Source organism: Manacus vitellinus, unplaced genomic scaffold (assembly GCF_001715985.3).
Source record: "Manacus vitellinus isolate BGI_N305 unplaced genomic scaffold, ASM171598v3 scaffold_15_pilon, whole genome shotgun sequence".
NCBI lineage: Eukaryota > Metazoa > Chordata > Aves > Passeriformes > Pipridae > Manacus > Manacus vitellinus.
This window is the reverse complement of record NW_021939122.1, coordinates 7,490,338-7,512,645: the sequence shown is the minus strand read 5'-3', so window position 1 is coordinate 7,512,645 and position 22,308 is coordinate 7,490,338. Positions and strand designations below refer to the sequence as shown.

At 39.9% G+C, this 22,308-nt stretch overlaps 2 protein-coding genes across 3 annotated transcripts in view; both read left to right on the top strand.

Moving 5' to 3' along the window:
* The window catches only part of LIPA (lipase A, lysosomal acid type), a 29,734-nt gene extending 18,162 nt beyond the window's left edge, over nucleotides 1–11,572 (top strand). The window contains exons 2-9 of the mRNA XM_029958594.1: nucleotides 138–258; nucleotides 4,030–4,228; nucleotides 4,543–4,652; nucleotides 5,255–5,391; nucleotides 6,838–6,984; nucleotides 8,157–8,228; nucleotides 9,269–9,340; nucleotides 9,994–11,572. Of these exons, the coding sequence (XP_029814454.1) occupies nucleotides 4,119–4,228; nucleotides 4,543–4,652; nucleotides 5,255–5,391; nucleotides 6,838–6,984; nucleotides 8,157–8,228; nucleotides 9,269–9,340; nucleotides 9,994–10,227 (882 nt within the window). The 5' untranslated portion in view covers nucleotides 138–258; nucleotides 4,030–4,118 and the 3' untranslated portion in view covers nucleotides 10,228–11,572. The remainder of the gene's footprint in view (nucleotides 1–137; nucleotides 259–4,029; nucleotides 4,229–4,542; nucleotides 4,653–5,254; nucleotides 5,392–6,837; nucleotides 6,985–8,156; nucleotides 8,229–9,268; nucleotides 9,341–9,993) is intronic.
* A 2,957-nt stretch (nucleotides 11,573–14,529) lies between these two features.
* On the top strand, nucleotides 14,530–18,963 carry CH25H (cholesterol 25-hydroxylase). Of its 2 annotated transcripts, none has more exons than XR_001920190.2 (2): nucleotides 14,530–14,664; nucleotides 16,187–16,809. XR_001920190.2 is itself a non-coding variant. In XM_008929828.3 (2 exons), exon 2 carries the CDS (start codon nucleotides 17,602–17,604, stop codon nucleotides 18,424–18,426), a length of 825 nt encoding a protein of 274 aa, XP_008928076.2. In that variant the 5' UTR covers nucleotides 14,530–14,664; nucleotides 17,481–17,601; the 3' UTR covers nucleotides 18,427–18,963. The 2 variants fall into 2 exon arrangements, 1 of the variants encoding a protein (XP_008928076.2); XM_008929828.3 differs by lacking the exon at nucleotides 16,187–16,809 and adding an exon at nucleotides 17,481–18,963.
* Nucleotides 18,964–22,308: the final 3,345 nt, after the last annotated feature.

Here is a 22,308-nt window from a genome sequence, read left to right as displayed (position 1 = left end):
GGTGGTATTGCACATTCCTACCACATCCTTTAATTTTGCATTGCTGTCTTTAGAAGAAACCCAGTGTACTTTGCATATGTTCCTGGACTGAGGAGCCTGACAGTCTGGCTCCAAGATGATTTCTTTTCTTTCCTCAGAGCGAAATTATCACCTTCAGGGGATACCCTAGTGAGGAGTACGAAGTGACAACAGAAGATGGGTATATCCTTTCCATTAACAGAATTCCTTATGGAAGAAAGGGCTATGAGGGAGGCAAAGGTAAGATTTCTGTCCATTTGGAAAAATGGGAAGTAGTGAAAAAGCTCAATTGCTTTATAAAACTTTTGCTCCTGTAATAATCCAGAAAAAGATTAAAGACTACATGACCTATGCAATTAGAAGATTTTACTGGTGAATGTTGTGGACAAAATAGATTAGGCACTTGTAGAGTGGCTTGAATAAAGGAAGGGAAAAGGATTTAAAAAGCTATGTTTTCCTGGCATTATCTTTTTGTGTCATTAATACAAAGCTGTTCACGGTTGGTTGATTTTTTTTTTTTTTTTTTTGGCAAGTGAAAAATAAGGGTTTAGATTTGTTGGGGTTTTAAAGTGATAAAGTCTCTTGAAAAGATATTGGTTGTAACGTTGTTGGGTTATTTCAACCCCCGTTTTTAAAAATGGTTCCTTTTAACAAGTAGTTTGTTTAAAATGCACGATTGTTTTCAGAAGTAGGGCCAGATCATGTACCTCTTTTGGTGCAGTATAACTAAACTGCAAGACTTCTCACTAGAATGTTCACAAAATAATTACTGCTTGATTTTTGCATAAAATAAGAATTTATTTCTTAAATTTAACCTCTCTGAAGCTCCCTTTTCAGTAAGGTACAAGCCAGACCAATACTGCATTCTACACAGCTGCTTAAATAGGTTAAAAAAGAAAAGGATAAAATTGCTTCAGAATATCTTGAGTACAAACATTTAAAAATATATTTCAAATTAGGATGTGTTACAGGTAGTTGATGTCAGTAACCCCCAGCCAGGTTGTTTTATGGATGTGATTTGATGAGGCCTTGGGAGAGCATTGGCACATGCTACCAGAGTGCTGTTACAAGCTGTAAGGATTACTGTGAAAGCTGATGTACAACCATGGAAGAGATGCAGGAGGTGTACAGGTGAGGAGGCAGGGGAGAGAAAGGATAGGAGGAATGTAAGCTCAGACTTATAAGGGAGCAATATGGACAAAGGTTTTAGTGAGGACTGGATGATGAAATGCTTTAAAAATGAGACAAATGGATGTGGAAGAGGAGGGACATGTACCCTTTGACTTGCTATCCTCATACGCTGCATGTGGTGTTAACAGAGTATGTGAACAAGTAGTGACTGAGTTTGGTATCAGTCTTGACACCATCCCTTATAAACATTCGTACAGACATTTGTACAGCAGCAGCCCATTTGACTGGAAACTGTACATATTCTAAGCACTGCCTTAGAATGCTTTGGACTGAAAGAAGTTAGGATTAGGGGTAAAATCATGGAGCTCAAAAAAGAAATCAGTGATTGTCCTATAGCCTTGATGTGAGCAAGACCTGTGGAAAAACCCTTTCCCCTGCCAAAGGCTAACCAACAGTCTTCCTGACCTTATCTGTTGGTTTGGTGTGGGTTAGGATGTTTGCATTGTCCATTGTCTCTAGCAAGGGGTATGTAAAAATCAGTGCATGGATGAGGCCCATCAAACCTGGCAGGTGTCTTTGTACTTAAATTCAGAGAAGCCCACAGGAAAAAGACAGGCTGCCTTTGTACCTGTTGATTTTGTTGAATCCTTCATTGATGACATAAGCAAACAGAAGTTTCCTGACCTCTGGGAATTCTCCACATTCCCCTTGCCGCACCCTCGACCCCAAGTTCACGTTTTGCAGAGCGCTTTAATTTTAAAAACAAGGATTACTGAGCACATTTGTGGAAGTATGAGCTCCTGGGAGAATGAAGATTTCAAAGTTCATGTTGATCTTCAGTTTTTATAGACTTGGTATCTTTTCTCAGAAAGATACCAATGATGTGTTACTGCTGACTTAGCGTATATGTGCCGTATTTTTCTTTTGCAATACCTGCATAATGTGAATAGGATCCCTTGGAATTATGTATCACATGATGTTTTGGAACAAAACCCACAGTTCTTCAGGGAAAAAAAAAAAGAGAAATGTCCAGAGAACCTAAAGGCAAAACATGGATGATTTTTAGTTTTAATATTAAAGAAAAACCTAAACCAACTGCATAGCATGGGTAAGAAGGGCATGGAAATAAGTCTGTCTTCAACTTCTTGGGTTTATAGTGAAGAGAACAAAATGTTCTATGCAGAAAGGGTGTTTAAGGCCCTGCCTTTTTTATTTCCCCTCTGGGGTTTTTGGGATCACAGGTGATAGAAAAGAATTATTGTCATCCAAGTCACTTTGTCATATGATTGTGCAATTCACGTGGAGATCTGCTGACTACTTAGTAAAGTGAAAAAGGAACTGGCAGGAATTGGAGGTTAACAGGAGAACAGAATTAAAGCATTAAAGCAGTTAAACAGTCTTCCCCTTCCGATGTCATGAAACATGCAATAGCAGCTTGAGGAGAGCCTGTTCTTCAAAAAATCAGAAGCTGGTTTATATAAGTTTAGTAAAAGGGAAAAAGGTATCAAAGCTAAAAGGGAAACAAATTCAGTGTTAGGCTTGAAAATCCTATTAACATCAATTAATATTACTGCAGCAGAGTAAACAGTTGTGTTGAACGGTACTGTCTCCAGAGCCAGTTTGGCACAGCTGGAGATTTGCTCCACTTGTTTCACAATATGCATTGTGGGCTTTTCTAACAAAATGAGAAAAGCAGGCATTCAGAAGTTTCCCCATCACAAGAATAAAGATTGCCAGAAAAGGGGAATATTGCTAATTTGCCTTTTGGAACTTGCAGCAAATATTTATGGACATGACCTAGAATGGAAGGTATAGGTGACTGAAACAGTTTTGATTTGGCTGTTTCTGCTGAAAGATCCAAGTCTAAATTATCAATGGAGGAAGTATTGTGTGATTCTGTACTGTAGAAGAGCGATGTGTCATTGGAGGTTGTAAATTCCTATGTAATCTCTGGCATTGAGATAAAGTTATCATGTTGTCTGATTTCAGTTATTAAAGCAGAAGTAAAATCCAAAACACCTGTATCACTATGAGAAACAGAGACAGGTCTTCGTATTTTCTGAAGGTCATGTTTCTCCTAAAGGATTAGATGTTAATTTATTTTCCTTGTGTAGAAGCAGGAACCTTCAGTTTTTAGATCTGTATTCCACATGAAGGTGTCATCTACCTTTTCAGGATGGGGAAGTCAGAAGAGGGTCTTCCTAACTTCTACATGCGTCTTAGTTGTGTTTTTTATAACTAAAGTCAAGAGGAGAAAGTCCTTTGAAATGCAGATTGTTTTTTTGGCTACTGTACTGGTCTTCAGGTTCTGCCAGAGCTTTGGTAATGGAAGGGAGTTGTTGTATAGAGATAATATCAGTACCAGTTGCAGAGATTTCCAGAGCTCAGCACACTTGTTTGGCATTGTCTTAACTGGAAAACAAAGATCTCAGTAGCACATATGTGGCAATGCCTTCCCCACGTGTAGGAGCAGGGGAAGGTTCCAAAGTAGTTTAACAGCCTCTGTGTTTGGGCCATTTGGCTTTGTCCTTGTGAGCTTGAAACAGTTGTAAGGGCTACCTGTATTTTTCTTGTAGCTCCTGCTTTTCTCCTTTTTGCTTCTTGCATATTTGTTGTCTGTTTTGAGCTTCAAGTTAGGAAACTAACAAGCTGCTAGTTCAAAATCCTTAATGATAAAAAGTAGCTTTTGTGAACAAGCGTGTGATTTCATAGCATTATGACAAAGCAATTATACAAATTGCTAGTCTTAGTAGATGAAATAAAGTGAATTAAATACTCAAAGTGCAAGTCTAAAACAGACTTGCAATGGCTCACTTGAATTACTCTTAGGTATTCAATTCCAAATGAACAGGAATCTATGATAAATGCTTTATTTTTCAGGTCCAAGGCCTGCTGTGTTTCTGCAGCATGGTTTGCTTGCAGATGCCAGCAACTGGATCACAAATTTGGATTACAACAGCCTTGGCTTTATGCTGGCAGACGCTGGCTATGATGTATGGCTGGGAAACAGCAGAGGGAACACCTGGTCCAGGAAGCATACACACTTCACAGTGAAACAGGAAGAATTCTGGGTTTTCAGGTATCCTTGTCTTGCTATCTTCAATCACATTGTGAAGGTACAAAATATTATTTTCTTGTTACATGTGCTGTCACATATGTAGGGGCAGCAAAGGGGAGTTTTGTGCTCAGTGCAGTGTGCTGAGATTCACAGGCGGTCAGTAGAACATTAATTGCTTTCACCAGTGCTTGGTGTGAAGACTCTAAAACCAGTGTTCTGCTTCAGCCAAAAGAAGTGTTTCTTTATGTCCAGACAACAGTGCAGGGAAGCTCTGTGCAGCTGTTCCTCACTGATAACTTTACCTACAGAACTGACTTTCTGTGTTTGCTTTGTAGCTTTGATGAAATGGCTAAGTATGACATTCCAGCCTCAGTGGACTTCATTTTGGCAAAAACTGGCCAGGAACAAGTATTTTACGTTGGCCATTCACAAGGCACCACAATGGGTATGTGAAGAGATGCATTTGTTAGGCTATACTGTGTTCGAAATGGTATTAAGTTCCACATATGTGGTTTAATGATGAAAAAGTAGGGCTTTTGAAATCTACTGCTTCTGGGTTTTAGCTGCTTCCTGGAATATTCATCAGCATTGAAATGAAAATACTTAACCTTTTGTGTTTACTTTAAAGTGGAAGGGTGTTGAAATGATAAGTTGAAGTCATGGGTATCCAGCAGAATGGCTTCTATTAAAACAAATTGATGAGCTGTGCATAACAGAATTAGACTCGTGAGACACATAGAATTAAGATTCCCATTTCCAGAATATTTTGCTGTAGGTAAGGCATGTGCTTTAGACCTTCTAATAGAAAGAGTTAGACATGTTGGGTGAGTAAGCATTAATTTGCTTTTTGGAAGCATTTAATTTGTGTTTTGTAGTAACTAGATTAATTTACATTATCTAAATTGATCCTAGATACTACAATCAAACTATTAATGTAAAAATACTTTGGCACAGTTGTTCATAGATTTTTGTAGAATTCCTACTGGGGAAAAATCTCATCTAACTTGTGACAGTGAGGTTTGTTAATTGTTCTTACATTGTTTACAGCTTTCGCTGCTTTTTCGACTTTGCCACAGCTGGCTAAGAAAATCAAAATGTTTTTTGCCTTGGCACCAGTAGCTACAGTCAAGTTTGCCACTAGCCCTCTGGTAAAACTGGGAGAGTTTCCTGACCTGCTACTCAAGGTTTGTATTTGAGTGTAAATGTTTTAAGCCAAATGAGCTATGCCCCTTTCTAGTTGAAAATAGCATAGCAAAGAATGTTAATAGCTGTGGATTAGAGAGTAATGTATGACAAGAATTCTGAGTCAATTTTACCATAATGATGCTTTTGAAGTCAGCAGTGGCTTCTCTGGCTTTATTACTGTCTAGTGAAACAATTTGCATTGGTTTAAAGTAGTATTTTACAATTACAACTTAATAGATAGAATAAAAATACGCTTTTCCATTAACATTTTTCTAGAATTTAAGCTACTGAAATCACGATTAATTAAATAGTTGCTCTGTTTTGGAAGAGTCATATGATATGTTTATACAGAATACTTCCGAATTGTCATGCACTTTAACAGATTTGTTTCACAATTAACCATCTAGTATTGGAAGATGATTCTTCAGAGGGTGATTAAGAGCAGCAGCTTTATTTAGATGCTGTGAATCATCCTCTGGATGATTTTACCTTTTACCCATTAACATCAAGGGGAATGTAGGCAGGCTGCAGTAAGTGCCTGAAGTCAGACATTGTGAACACCCTGCTGTGTGTCGTTTTTAACCATCACTTTTCTTGCCACCACCCATGGAGATTCCCACACAAAGCTGTTTGTTCTGTGATATAAACCCTCCTTTGATGTACCTTGTACTGATTTAATGTGTTGTCTACATTATTAGTTCCCTGCTCCAAAGGCAGTTAACATAAAAGGGACACTAACAATTGTGATCTCCTGTTCCTTGCATAATGAACTTTGCCAAAGGAGACTAATGGCTGATCAGTCCCCTGTGCAGATGTTCATGTTGTGCTGAGGAACTTGATTCTCATGATGACTTGCAAAAAAATGGAGTGCATGGAGTTCCTCAAAGTGACAAACCCATGGGTCAGTCATATCTTTATAGAGCTGTCACTTTCAAGGAAGTTCTCAGTGAGCTATTTTAAAATCCTTGAACATTTTAAAAATATCCATCAAGAGGAAGGGGTCACCACAGCTCGTGCAACTTCTTTTTCTCTCATGGGTTGAAGAGAGGAAGTTGCAAGTACAACCATTTAACATTAGCAGACACAGCTTAATATACTTTAACCCTAAAGAATTCTGATGACAAGAAGCTGTACAGTGTTCCTGTAAAATACTGAATTTAAATTTTATTTGATTTTGAGGGTAGGTTTGGAATTCTTGCAAGATTTTACCAATTCCCATTTACTTTTCATGGGGTTAATGGACTGCACACTTTGTAGCAGAAGCATTAACTGTGACATTCCCATGGGACTGTAAACAAGGCTGATAAGGAGATAAATAATTTTCATAGGACACACCTGTCACCAGTGCAAACGGAAATAATTACATCAAGAATGTTGTAGTGTAAAAACTGGAAACGTCATTCTATGCAATTACATGTTTGTCCTGTGTGTTTGTTATTTTGTAGGACATGTTTGGAAAGAAGCAATTCCTCCCGCAGAATTCTGTGCTGAAGTGGCTTGCTACCCATGTTTGCACCCACAGAATTCTTGATGATCTTTGTGGCAACTTATTCTTTCTTCTGTGTGGTTTTAATGAGAGGAACTTGAATATGGTGTGTTCTAGTGACTTTTTTTTAATAGCTAAGTTATGGTGAACTCTGACACAGTATTGACTGTGTGTCGCTGTACTGATGGACCACTAATGCTGCCTTCATCATACTGAATTTGGATTAATGTCTTTCCTTTGTATAGGTTAGTTCCCCAATTGGGATGGATAGAATTAACCTTTTAAAATGTTACTGGAAAACTAAAATACATTATTTCAGATCTTCTGGGGAAGAGAATCAGAGAAATTAATTAATATGATGGGGCAAGTATTTGCTTCCTTTTGCAAGGAACTGAGGAATAAAGATATAATTTTCAACTTTTTAAGAGTACTGTTGAAGTTTTCTGGTCTCTTGGTGAATGTATGCAATTACTTTTTCTGAGACCAGTTTCTGACCCTGCCGATGGCTTCATCTGCATCTCTAATTTCAAAGGATTTGTTCACAGAACTTGTTTTGTTATCTAAAAGCTGGTTAACAGCAAATGGTGTGAGACTGCATTTTTTTTCCTAGTGCTTCTTAAAGTGTTTCCAGCTCCCTGAAATCAGTAAAAACTGATATCAGTTTAACCACAGGTAGATGAAAGCTGAGAATTTTTTTTATTGGAGTGAGATAATTATCTTTTTTTAACCACTCTGGATGCAAAAGTGTACATTTTTTGTAACCTATATCAAAGTAAAAAGTACAGTTTTTCAGTGTTTCCTTGCCCAACACATACGGTTTTCATAGTTTTAATGGTTGATAATATTTTTTTTCTGTTAGGATTTAAGTTTCCCTGTGCTACTCTGTACTTCTAAATAAAAAGTGTATGAAGTTCTGAACCACTTTGGACTGACAGCTGCTAGTTTAAATGTAGAGTAGCAACGTTTCTGGAGGTCCATCTAAATATTAGTTATGTGCACCCAATTCTTACAATACCAGCACTCTCTTTTCTAAATATATAAAAACTTAAGGGATATCATTATTAGGTTTAAAATTCAGCTTTAGTGTTCTGCAGTTAATTGTAGTTAATCCCCTGAATGTCTGAACCTTTTATCTCGTTTATATTTGTGGTTCCACTTAACTTTTGTTTATAACGGTTTTAAGAGGAATGGAGTAGTTTCTGTTAGTTGTTCAGGAAGCAACAATGAGTAGAACTGATGCACTATGAGGAATAAAACATGTTAATTATCTTGTTGCAGAGCCGAGTGGATGTGTATTCGACACACTGCCCTGCAGGAACATCTGTCCAAAACATGATCCACTGGAGCCAGGTAGAGTTTGCAGAATCTGAAATGTCCGTGATTCTAGCTTGTTTTTAGAGTATTGATGCCTCTGATATTTAAATGGAATAAAATGCCAAAAATATATATGCAGCATAGCCCAAGTGAAATTTGGAACTGACAATTGTCAGAACAGCAGGTGTTGTCTTTTTTCATGGTAAGGACTTGCAGTGGTTCACCCCTCTTCCCTATTTCTTTGAAAATATGCTAACTGTAAGTACTTCAGGCCAACAAAAAATACAACAGAATAACTTAACTTGCAGAGATGCTGTAACAAGTATTTGTTACCCTTTCAGCAAACCCTGTTTTGATTACAAGTTATATTTTTAGCCAGTGGAAAACAGGAGGTTTTTTATTCTATTCTGTTTGGCTTCATTTTATATTTTATTAGTATATTTTGAATTTCATCTCAATGCACAGTTTAATACCTGTGATACTGTTGTGCCTGAAGCTTGCTCAGCAGTTTGGCAAATGAAACATTTGCCACAGAAGCAGTGTTCAGTGCTATCTGTGATCTTGTAGCTGGACTTGGTCACCTAATCAGATGCAATGTGTGCTGCTCTACAAGGCTGTTCAACTCTTGGCTCAGAAAGAAATCTGTGAAGATTTGGGTTTTTTTCCAGATCCCTGTTATATAGGCATCTGTTTCTCAAAAATAGATGGTAAATCATGCAGAGCAGACTTTCTAAGAAATCTCCATGCTCTATTAATACATATTTAGACAGCAAGGTAAATGTATGAGAAGTAAGCATGGAGTTGCCACATCCTGGCTTTGGATACACTAAACTGTTTTCCTTAATCTTTTCCACTATTGCTATGAGAGCGTTTGGAATCTTAAGGAACAAAGTCTAATGGTGTTGAGTGTTAGTGTTTCCCACTCCTGTGACATTGGGCAAAGCAGTGACACTGTAATACTTGGTATTCTACTGTTGTTTGTATTGGTTGCCATTGCCAGTTGTCCAGACAACCTGCACTTTGTAATTCTTGTGGTAGTGTTGCGGTTCTTTGTATGTGTATTTGTTTATTTCTAGGCTGTGAAAACTGGGGAACTCAAAGCTTATGACTGGGGAAGCAAGGCTGCAAATATGGCTCACTACAACCAGGTAGACATCTTTTACAGATTAATTCTTGAGTGTCATAAGAAAATAGTCCTCAGGCACTTCTCTCAGTACTGTGTTTATGCTGCATGCTAAAGAGCCATTAGTGTTACCCAGTAACCAGGTTGGAGATCTGCTTTTTTTTAAAAAAAAAAAAAAAGAAAGGACTGTAGAGCTATGAGGTAGCCCTAGTTCAGTATGGAGCTCATCCTTGGATATGAACTTACGGAGGCACGCTGCTTCTTGAGGGGGAGTCCTGCCAGCCTAGATCGTGAGATCCCCTGCACTTCTCCTCATTAGGCAGAAAGTGTCAGTTCATGTGTATTGCTTATCTTTAGCCTGTTTAACCTTCATGCATTTTTATTTCTAAATTGCTGCACACAATACCTTGAACAGGATGCCTTCTCTGAGACTTCTGCTACCCTGCTGTCTTGTAAACTCCTCAAACCATGTCTTTACTGCTAGGCATGCTGTAATATTGCAGGACTCTTGCAGTTACATTTTTGATTGAGTCAGGACTCCACCTCCTTCTCTAGCTGCCCAAAAGAGAAAATGAGAATCTGACACATTCTTGCAGTTATTGTGTTACACTGCAGAGTAGAATCATACTGAAGATTTTCTCTTTCTAATGCTTTTGTTTTCACTTTCCCCCTTCTCAGTCTACTCCCCCTTTCTACAAAATAAAAGAGATGACTGTACCAACTGCGGTGTGGACTGGTGGACAGGACTGGCTGGCAGACCCAAAGGATGTTGCTATGCTGCTCACTCAGATTACAAATTTGGCTTACCACAAAAACATTCCAGAATGGGAACATTTGGATTTCATCTGGGGCCTTGATGCACCTTACCGCATGTATAATGAAATAATTAATATGATTAGGAAGTATCTCTAAACTGACATGGTATTTCAGAGTATTACTTCACTAAGAATTTGTCTTTTTTTCTTTTTTTTGGAAGATACACTCTTCTGGCAATAATGCTACATTGTTTAGTATGATGCATTTTTAAAATGCCAGCAACGACAAGTGAATCGGATTCATATTGGGTTGGTTTTTTTCAGTATTATTTCTCTCTCCTCATCGTATTCTGCTGATTTTGCACACAGTGGCATGGTACTCAAAACACAGCAGTAGGACTTAGCACAAAAGGAGTATGTCATGTGCACATAAATTTAGTGACATGTCTGAAAGACAAGTTAGTCCATTCAGCACGTCAGCTGCTTGAAAATTATAACAATAAGTATTTCACTGTGCATAAAACACTGCCATTTCTCAGTACCTTTCACAAGTACTCCGTGCACTGCAGTGACCCATTTGGTGCTGGCACTTTACAAAGCACTTAGTGACTTTTGGCTGTGTTATTATTTTAGCCATCACATAAAAGCTAGCTACATCAGATTACTTTCTTTTTCAATATTCTGCCCAGAAGAACTGTCATGAAGCCAGAGATGACCACTGTCTGTTAAAATGTCCTATTTTGGGACTGATTCATTGCTGCATTTTCTTGATTTAATGGTGTCCCTGAAGCCTTTCATGTTTCACATACCAGCTATAGATACAGGTTGTTATTTGCCCTCACAGATTCCTAGAACAAGAGTAGTGGTTCAAAGAAAACCACTTTCAGTTAACTTTTTCAATAGGTTATGGCTTTCAAGGAGAATGACTTAACATATACTTGCATTTTGCACTGACCACTAACTAGAAAACAAACTCTTCCAGTAAACTACTGGTGGGAGAAGAGCCAAAGCATTAATTCTACAGCTTGAGTGGACTTTCCCCTTTAATCATGTGCTGCTTTGAAGATAATTTACTTCTTAACTGTTTATATGGTGCTCCCCACCAGTGTGTTCAGGAACTGTACAACAGCCTGGAGAAGTCTGACAGTATTAACAGCAGTTCCATTTGTCTCAGTTTCCACTTCAAACTGGGGCTAAGCCCCCATTTAATGGGGAAGAGGATTCACGTCTGCCTCAGAGTTCTTACTTTGGAGCTCTTTCTATTGACTGTGCAGAGGACTTTTGCTCCTCTGAAATGCCTAAAAGTTCCATGCCAAATGAACAATCTCCAGAGCTAGTTGCCTCAGTGCGAGTGATAGTTTCTGTGCCATGGTTGGATTTAACCCAGATTTCTGTCAGTAATCCCAACAGGATAAAGAGCCTTTCTACATGGTATAGGAAATTGTGCATTTTAAACTGAGCCACGCTTTTTTACTAAAAAAAAAAAAAAAGTTGAAAAAATATTCATAAGCCATAAATTAGGGCTTATTTGTTCAGATTTATTTTATTACTAATTCAGACTCAGGGAATTGTCAGGTGTTGTTTAAGGAAAAAGTGGTTCATTGGTTCAGGATATTTTGGTTGCAATTCCTAGCAGGACCTCTAAGTTTGCTTTATATTTGTATCAGCCAGATTTGCTTCACCTTGCTGTGCTGAAAGGAAGCTTCTGTAGGAATCCGACGTGGCTAACTTAGCCGTTGTGAGAGTATGTGATATGGCAAGAGCCATGTGCATCATGTTTATTAACCTTGAGATATTTCAATAAACATGAGACCTGCTTGGCATTTGCAGTGGTGTGGCGTGTTTCACTTCCTGTTTCATGAATGTATGTGAATCTTTGAGACAGAATCCAGAAAGCCAAATCTGTATTTCACAGCTTTTTGTCCGTAAAACAAGCACAATAAAAAGGTAAAATAGCCAAGTAAGCTTCATTTTACTTTTTCCTTGAAAGAATTTTTTCCCAAACCAAACCTAAAAGGCCATTCTTGTTGTTTTGCAAGACTTTAAGTAAGGTACTACTTGTAAATAATTGCTCACAAGACAGAGTAATTTTCTAAGCCTCCAGGTGAGGCTTCTTTCAAACCACTGACAGGGTGGAAAGCTTCTTGTATCACATTCTTAAACCTTGGGTAATTGGATTGCTTAACAGGCTGTCTGGTAATCTCATAAATAGCATATAACCCCACAGTAAGTTGGGGAACTAATCTTTGCCATGGCACACCTGAACCAGCTTTTGAGCTTTGTCACCTTCACCTACAATAATAAATATGCTGAGTCTATACTGTTCTGTATGTTCTGAATACTATAGTTGTGCAGTCAAGACAGTGGAGTGTATTAAATCCTACATGTTGCCACCTTTGTCAGCTGATGCGCCTGGAAATAAAAGCCATTGTGGAGCTTCTCTCCCTCACTGGAGCGGGGATGGTTATGAAAATTGTGAGCTGCTGTGCTCTCCCTGGCTGGCTAAAGTGACAAGCACTGTGTGACACAAGGTTGCAGAGGTGTCAGTGGAAAGAAATGTGCAAAATAAAACACCTTGAACACAGAGGAGAAGAGCAAGAAGCTTGATCTAATAAGAATCAGCAGTGGTGGATGGTACATTTTTCTAAGCAGATCTTACATACTTAGTGCTTGTTTTATAAACATCTGTGTTACAGGTGTGTGTATATATATGATGTTGAAGGTTGGCTGGACATCAGCTTTGGATAATATAAAAGTGCACCAGCTTAGTAGAGGGCACTGGACGCCTTCATCTAACTTGGTCTTAGAACTTAGTGATATGATCAAACTTTACTAGAAAGCCAGAAGAAAGTAGTCCCTGTTCAGCTGATGCACAGACCTGTGTGCATCTGAAGACAATACACAGTCCAGGGCTTTGACTTAGAGATGACAACAATTGGACCTGTGAGGGCTAACACAGATGTAAAGACATGTTTTTGTCCTCATGTTTGTGCTTGGAATTTGAAAAGAATTTTTTTGTAGTCATCTGCAAGTACATTCACACTGTTCATTTCATGCAGAAGGCCTAAGATGGTGGAGTGTGTGTATGTTAATGGAGTGTACTGAGTGATGCACTAGCTCCAGGCTGACTATTTTTAGGCTGATTAGTGATTCCATGGCTAGTGATAACGCCAACAAAAGTTTACATGCATCAACTTGAGCAACGTAGAAGTGCCTCAGCATAGGAAGAGGTGGTAAAACAGAGTTAAGCTTAGCTGGGGAGGTGGAGATTAAGAATTTGTTGAAGACAACGGGTTAGTTCTGTTGAGAAAAGTATTTTGTGTTTAGGCTAAAGTTTTTAATCAAAACTGAAAGGGGAATATGTGTTCTTCATCCTCAAATTCTTGGCATTCCCCACAGGCTCAGGTTTCAAGCTGCTTGCCTGGGATGTGAGGAGTCTCATGTCCCTTCTTTGTATCCAGATCCTGCACTTGAATATAAGGAACAACTAAATAGAAGGGGGCTATAGGTTAGAATCATAGAATCATTTAGGTTGGAAAAGACCTCTAAGATCGTTGAGTCCAACCCATGAAAAAGCTTAAAAGTGGTAAATATGCCAAGCTCCTCTTTCCCTGCAAACCCGTACTCCTATAAGGCCGTGCCTACCGCGTTTTGTCCTGCTGCAAAGCAGCCTACAGTTTGTTACCGCCGGACGTTTGGCCGAAGGATGTGTCCCGGTGTGCCCGCTGTACCCGCTGTGCCCGCTATACCCACTGTGCCCGGTGTTCCCGCTGTTCCCGCTGACGTGCCCGGTGTTCCCGCTGTGCCCGCTGTGCCCGGCTGTTCCCGGTGTTCCCGCTGTGCCTGCGTTGCCCTCTGTTCCGCTGTTCCCGGGGCTTGTGCCCGCTGTTCCCGCTGTTCCCGGTGTTCCCCTGTTCCCCGCTGCTTCCCGCTGTTCCCGCTGTTCCCGGTGTCCGCCTGTGCCCGCTGTACCGCTGTGCCCGCTGTGCCCGCTGTTCCCGCTGTTCCCGTGTTTCCCGCTCCCGGTGTTCCCGCTGTTCCCACTGTGCCCGCTGTTCCCGCTGTTGCCCGCCCTTGCCCGCTGTTCCCGCTGTGCCCGTGTGTTCCCGCTGTTCCCGGTGTTCCGCTGTTCCGCTGTTCCGGTGTTCCCGCTGTGCCCGTGTTCCCGCTGTTCCCACTGTGCCCGCTGTTCCCGTGTTCCGCTGTGCCGCTGTTCCGCTGTTCCCGGTGCTTCCCCTGTGCCCGGTGTGCCCGCTGTTCCCGCTGTGCCCGCGTTCCTCTGTTCCCGCTGTTCCGGTTCCCTGTGCCGAGGGGGAAGCCGGCGGGGGGCGCGGCTGCCGCGGTTGCCCTGGGGGGCGCTGTTGCGCGGAGCGCCGCGCGGGGGGCCGCGGGACCCGCCCCCGGAGCCGCCGCCGCTCCGCGATTCGTCCCGAGCTCCGGCCCCGGGATCAGGTGAGTGGCGGTGTGAGCACCTCGGGCTGACCGTGCGTGCCCAGCATGGCAACGATTCCCTCTAAAACGAGAGCAGGGGACTGCCGCTGCCTTCCTCTGCTCTGGTGGCTGTCCTGCTTCCCTGGTACTGGTCCTGAGCAAGGTACCATCCCTCTTCCCCAGCACCCTTTTCCCGCTAGAAGGCTCAGCATGCACTGCGATGTTGCCTTACTTCTGGTACAACAACAATCCTACCATACAGAGGGGGAGAAGAGGAGGAAAGAAAAAGAATTTTTCCCTCTGCTGCTATATTAATTTCAGTATGTTGATTCCAGTTTTCTAATTTTCTGCTAACTTCTCCTCATTTTCCTACCCACGGTAGTATTTGACTTTACCTTGTAGCTTGTACCTAACAGTGCAGCCTGGGGTAGGTGCTTGCGTCTTGCGCTCATGTGGAATCTATTTAAGACCCTTTGTGGGGCCTCATTCCAAACTATGTGCCCTTCAACCTAAACTCTGTAGCAGGAGTCTCGAGCTTTTGAGAGAACCATTTAGATTCTTGTAACACATGGGAAAGTTTGGCAGCATTGTAAGTTGAGTGAAAAAAGCTGGGGTTGTGTTGCTGAATTAGGTACGGAAAGGATCTGTGTGTACTGGGTCTTTTCTTCGCGTTGTTCCTTACGCTGACCAAGAAACTGAAGTGAGCGAAACGGAGATGTGTCATAAGTGCATTTTGGTGGCCGAGCCAAACGGCTTGGACACGGTTTGTGGAGGATGAGGGTTTGCCCTCTCTCATGCGTGAGGATTCATTCTCCCGAGCGCAGCCGCTCGGTGAGCGGAGCCGGGATCCCAGCGGGGGGGGCCATGCGGCGGAGCCCATTCCCGCGGGGCCCATCCCCGCGGGGCCCATTCCCGTGGCGAAGCCCATTGCCGCGGGGCCAGGTTCGGTGCGGCCCCGGCTCTGGGCGGCGCCAGCCTCCCAGGTAAGTGCTGCTCTCTTGCGCCTTGCTTGGGATTTGTGTTGCAGGATATACTAGTAACAGGACTGCAGAACTCCGTTATTCTTCCTTAAGGGACCTCAGAATATTTTTCTATGACCTAAACTGCAGGCAAAATGCCTATTCTTTAAAATTTAGTTTGTAGGTGGCAGTGGTTCTAAAACCTGACATGGCTGTAGGGATTAGTCAGGGGAGTGTCTTTAAGATAGTTGAGCAACTACTGTCAATCTCCCTTTAGGCAGACATGGAATACCATATAGAATAAATTTAGTCCCTTCATAATTCTAATGAAATAGAGAATCATGTATCCCACCTGGGAAACTTAATTTCTGATTGTAGCTATATAAATCAACAGAAATCACATGAATATTCTCACACCCAGATGATGATTATGTTACAAATGCATTTTTCATGTCCTTATTGTGAAATAGAGATCAGGATAAAATACAGTCAGAAGATTGATATTAAGCTCTTGGTTATAGATCCTCATCTGTTAGATTGGTGTCTCTTAATGGGTTTTAATTTCACTACAATTAGTAGTCTGAATTAATTGAATTCAACAAAACAGTTTCACAATAGCAAAGAATCTGAATTTATTTCCAAAATGTATGTGGGACAGGTAGACCTGTCTCCAACAAAGAAATTCTGATTGCCTGAATAATAGCACAGCTAATGTTACTATTTCAGCAAACCCCTCAAAGCCTAAGGAAAGAGCAAAATCTTCCTTAAGAGCAGAATCTACTGAAGAGAAAATGGTTGAGACTGAGAGCAAACTTAAGTGTTACAAGTTCATGCATATTTAGAAAAGCTCACTGCTAATTAATAATTCTTAATTATCGAGAAGCAAGGAAAATCTGTCTCCCATTTCCCCCATCAGATTTCTTTTTTGATTAGCAAAGAGCTAAAATCATCGGAACAAGCTAATAAAGTCATCCAGGAAGTTGAGCTCATTTCCAACAGCAGAATAAATTCTGTACCTACAAAAGAAGTGAGTTCATAGGAAGCTGATGGCAAGCTTTGTTTCCCTAAGTGTTCAAAGCTTTGTTTTTCTTTTTCTAAAAGCACAAAAGAAGTGATGTCTTAGTGGTTAAATCAAAACCTCCATCATTTACCCCTAAAATATTTTTAGCAAATTAGAAAAGTTGGGAGTCAAGCCTGCTAGTTTCTGTCTGCAATGTGCTTGCCTGTGGTCACAGGGAGATCCTTTAAAGGATATAGGTCTAACTGGTGCACCTTTTAATTGCTTACATTAGTTTGATACTTGGGTAATGGATGATTTCTATATCATCAATCTCAAAGACCTGTGGAGTTGTGGAGTGAATCTTGTAATAATGCAATAATAGTTGTCACTAGGTATCTGTCTGGAAGCATAGTGAGGTGTTACCTTGTATTGTTCTCCAAAGCAGGGAGATACTTTGTTCTTCAAAAGTTGTTAGCTCAATTTTGCATCTACTCTAAAATTTTTCCATATCAAGTACAAGTGCATGAAGGAGAACATGGCCTCAAAAGTAGGTGGAGATAAGTCACAGCCACCACATTCAGACTGGGAACATAGTGTAGGTCTCCTTAAGGTTCTGACTAAGCCTGTTGTATAACCAAGGGATCATTAAGAAAACATGTATTTGCACACATCCATTACTGACCACATGACCGACAAGTCAGACCAGGTGCTTAGGTACCCATACATCTTTGGTAGCAGTCACATATTAAAAAAAAAAGCTGATTTGTATTTCCTTACCTATAAAGGCAAAAAGATAACGAAGGATGATGACACAGTTTAAAATTAGTAACAAACAGCAATTTTTCAAGTGTCTGCACTAAGTGGAGTGTTTTCCATCCCTTTTTCTTTGAATTCCATTGTTAGGAGTTCTCCACTTCTGCTTGTGTTTCCTACTTTGCGAGTCTCTCGTAGAGCTCTGCGATTACTTTGCCCAGCTAATTCTGCTCTGAGATTGTAATGCATTATATCATCTCTATACAGGAAAGGAACTTCCTCTTTAAAGCGGCACGTTACTATGTAAGGAGGATTTCTGATGGGGCGGAGCTATTTCTTGAGCAGATAAAGGCTGCGGGATTAACAGCCCTCTCAGACTGCGATCAGCATGAACTGCAGCCTGCCAGACGGAGCGCTGCTCCACTACACGATGGAGGGACGGCGGCACAGGCTGTGCCTACAGTCTCTTTGGGACTTTGTCGCAGCAAAGGAGCCATTGATCAAGTCACCATTTTTTCCAGTGCTGTTTTCTTTTACAGCATACATGGCTTTCTGTCTTCCGTATATTGCACTGGACTTCTTAAGCATTAGACTACCAAACTTGAGAAAATACAAAATCCAGCCGCAGAACTATCCAACGCTTGGAATGATGGTGCCTTGCATTATTCAAAGTGTGTATCACCATGTTATGTTGATCTTCCCAGTGACATTTCTCCACTGGTATTGGAGACCAATGAATCTACCAGTGATAGCTCCAGCGCTGCCTGAGGTCCTGCTGCAAGTAACAGTTTGCCTGCTGCTATTTGATTTTGAATATTTCCTGTGGCATTTGCTTCATCACAGGGTGCCTTGGCTCTACAAGACCTTCCACAAGGTGCATCACAAGCACGTGTCGACGTTTGCCCTTACTACACAGTATTCCAGTGTATGGGAGTTACTCTCACTGGGATTTTTTGCTGCTATTAACCCACTGCTCCTTGGATGCCATCCTTTGACAGAAATGATTTTCTTCCTTGTAAACATTTTTCTGTCAGTAGAGGACCATTCAGGATATGACCTTCCATGGTCAACTCACCGACTTGTACCTTTTGGTTTGTATGGAGGAGCACCACATCATGATCTCCACCATCTGAAATTCAAATCAAACTATGCTCCTTATTTCACACACTGGGACAAACTCTTCGGGACATTCACCAAGTCACATTCTAATTAAGAATGGACAAACTCATATTTTTTATAGACTGAACTGGGACATTATTTTTTTAAAGACCTACAGAAGATTGTATATTTGAATCTACCTGTTAAAGCAATAGCTATTTATAACAAAGCCTCTTAATATATGTGTATTTGTATGTGTACTTGGAACTGCCTGTGTTAAATGACTGCAAATGGGGAGGTGAATATGTGTTGCTTAAATTTGAGTCAAAGGTTTAAGGGAAGCATTAAGAGACATTCTCTCTTTTTTCCTTCTTTCCGGCTTTCATAAAGCATGTATCATATTACTGTATGATGTTTTATACATACGCCAGAACAATTATCTTACTGTTGTAGGATGATTTATGATGTAAACAGAAAAGGTACACATCATGGATTTTTGTAGAGTTTAATCTGCCAGAGCATATTATTGCGCAATGATATTGTAAAATATTGCTGCCAAACCAGGGTAGTTGGCTAACTGTGCAATAATTTTCATATTTATATTTTCAACCTTTATGTACTGTCTGTTTTTAATAGAAAATAAATATGGTCATTCTTTTAAAATCATATTATGTTTCATTTTATTCATTCCTCTATTCATATTAGGAACATGTATGATTCCTTTTGTATAGGTGTCATTTATTTGAATTCTAGACTTACAGAATTGTTTAGGTTGGAAAAGACCTCTAAGATCTAGTCCAACCATTACCCTAACTCTGCCAAGTCCACCACTAAACCATGTCCCTGAGTACCACATTTACACACCCTTGAAATATCTCCAGGGATGGTTAGTGAGCCACTTCCCTGGGCAGCCTGTTCTAATGCTTGACAACCCTTTTGGTGAAGAAGTTTTTCTTAATATCCAATCTAAACTTGCCCCACCACAACTTGAAGCCATTTCCTCTTGTCCTTTCCCTTGTTACCTGGGAAAAGAGACTGACATCCACTTCAATTTCAGAGCTGCAGACTCTTATTATTAAAGTATTGTAATATTATTTCAAAAGTAAACCATTTACTTTTTCTCCAGAGTCATGTTATTTTAAAATAGTTTTTGATTTTGTAGAAACGTGATATTGAAGAATGCAGTTTAAAAAGCAGTGGTGAAATTTTATTATTACATTTTCGAGAAGCTTGTGTAATTTTCACTAAATTTATGGTGTGAAAACAAAACATTAAGCAGCCTCTAAATAAAAGGGAGCATTGGTCCTTCACAATCACATCAATTAATTGTTACTTGCATGCAAAAACCTACCAAGGAATATAAACAGGGTTTCTACAAAGTAGATGATTCCTTCAACCAGATTTCAGAGGAATAGAATCAAACCTTTCAGGATCCTAAGCCATAGAACAAAGTGACTACATGTTGCTAGAAGAGCAGTTATATGTAGAAGATCAAAATGCAGTCTCACAGAAGTCACACTGGAAAAATTAAGAGTGAAGAGATAAGCAAGTCTTTAATGTCTCATTCAGCAGAAAAAAACATGGACTTCTAATGTCTCCTACATAACATTTTCATGCTTATAGTCATCTATCCTGTATTACTAATAAACTTCTCAGAGTAATGATGCAAACAGAGAAAGTGCAAATAATGTAGAAAGTGTGTAAAGAACACTTACACATCATCGTCCAAAAATGTCTTTGTCCTCATGTCTAGAGGGTTGTGTGACCTTACAGAGGCTGTTTGTCCAGGAGAAGAGAGAACCCTTAGTATTTCCAATGATGTGATTTTATAAAAGGAACGTCATTTTTGGACAGTGTGTCTTTTTGATAGCAGGAAATAATTTTCATAAGCATCTTCATAAACAGTACAAAATGCTGCAATCCCTGTACTTAACTACTCCCTCTGCTCTCTGGATATCATAGGAGAGCAACCTTTCTTTTCCCTGGTAAGAACATGACACATATTGAGAGCAAAAACTGAGCCTTAAAAGAGTACAAAACTGGAATCTTTGCCATTTATTCAGCTGTAAGAAGGAATTCCCAGTCTTTCTGATGATTGTAACCTGAAGTATTTTGGTGTTTTCTACAAAGAGAGGGAAATATTCTTTCTTTTCGGCCAAAAACACAAAGCAAAATACATTTTCTGATTTCTTTGAGCTGTTCAGCCATTTTGAGGTATCCCAAAATTATCCTTTCAGTTCTAGAAATCCCATTTAATTCAGCTTGGCAAATACTGAGCATCTGATGGGGATAATCTGCGGTTTCAATGAGTTATACCTTATACCATATATTGTAACTGTACACTTTAACAGTCTGTTTCATGTACTATTGGCTCTCTAAGTAAGCAAGGTTAAGGCTAACTGGTACTTTGCTACATTGCTATAGGAAGCCTATGAGCAAAACCCACAAGAAAGGTTGTAACTGAATCCATGGGGATTATTCTACTTTTTGTATGAAGCTTAAGAGTCGATATAATAAATAGTTTACTCCTGGAGAGAGTTCTAGTCAGCTGCAGGCAAAACTGTGCTTGCTCTTGTCAAGTCAAGTGAAATGATAGTCTCGTTTGGCATTGACTGCGCGGTGTAACAGCACTGAGGATGATCAAACTGACAAGGGAAGCAGTCAATCCTGCCTGCTCTTCTCTCCCTCACATCCTCAACAGTTGTGTGACTTCAGACACACACCAAGAATGCATTTCCTCAGATATGGAATTTCCCCCAGATTATATCTGTACCTAACCTCTAGCCAAAGGCTCATTATTGCAGCAATTTGGAATACTAAAAAAAAAAAAAAAAAAAAAAAAAAGTTGTCAAATGAAAATTTGGCTAATATATGTCTGAAATGGCTTTTTTGAATCCCATGCTAAAAACATTTTCTGTACTTCATCATAATGACATAATCTTAGCACACCTTGTCCTATTTCTCCAATGCTTTTGAAGGTAATTTAAGTTCTAAACTCTAAGGGATTGAATCCATTTGCATATTGTGTATACTTTGAAGTGCTTTCTGTAACAGTGAACTATAATCTAAGTTTAGCTGGGTGTATGAGAAAAACTCATGACCCAAAGAAGACCCAAATAAACATGTAACTTCAGATCTTTGCAATTCAATGAAAAGCAAAATGTAGACAAAAATATATACTGAAGATAAATCAAATAAGGGTTGTTTTTTTTCCTGTTTTCATTGAAAATTCAGCATATATTGTGCCGCGGAGTGTGAGAGAACAGCAAGTTCTGTGTATTGATAGTGCTGAGACTTGAAAATAGGATTTTACAGATGTTACTTCCTATATTTGCATTTCCCCATGGTTTTTACCACAAGTCTTTACCAGACAAATGGAAAGGCATGACACTCTCTTGTAAGGGTTTATGTAAGAAAACCAAAACCAACTTTCTCTCTTCTGTTCCAAAATTCGCCTAGTTTCCTTCCTCATTATGATGTGACATGATGTGCCACAGAGACTTCCTATCTAATCTGCCAAAAGCTAACTAGTGGTCATTGTGAGTAAATAGAGGGTGTTTGCAGAGACCCTTGAAGCTATAAAATGAGATTTTTTTGATGCTGCCATTGTCGCTTTATATCTTAAAATGTAATAAAGCTAAAGGAATAAGATTTTATGCATTTCTCTTTGTAAGTGTGTCTTAGTTCTTAGGCACATGGTTAAATATTGAACACTTTGTCTGAACTTATGAATTGCAGGAATTCCCAAACTCTCACTGACAATTACTACTATAATTCTTCTGAAATTTAGGCTGAGTCTTTCAAATGATACCCACTTCAGCAATTTTGTATCCACCACTGCAAAGGGACAGGTTTTTACTTAGTGGGTGTGTTCTCAACACCTCTGGAAAGTGGGCTCCACAGGTGCTTTGGAGTGAGTGTATGATGTTTATAACCATGCTGAGTCAATATTCAGCTCTGGAAAAAGCTTGGTTCTCTCTCACGTTGAGCAAGTGCA

Bases quoted from the DNA above. Each gene is read 5' to 3' on its own strand.
- CH25H (XM_008929828.3), top strand. From the start codon at position 17,602: ATGAACTGCAGCCTGCCAGACGGAGCGCTGCTCCACTACACGATGGAG.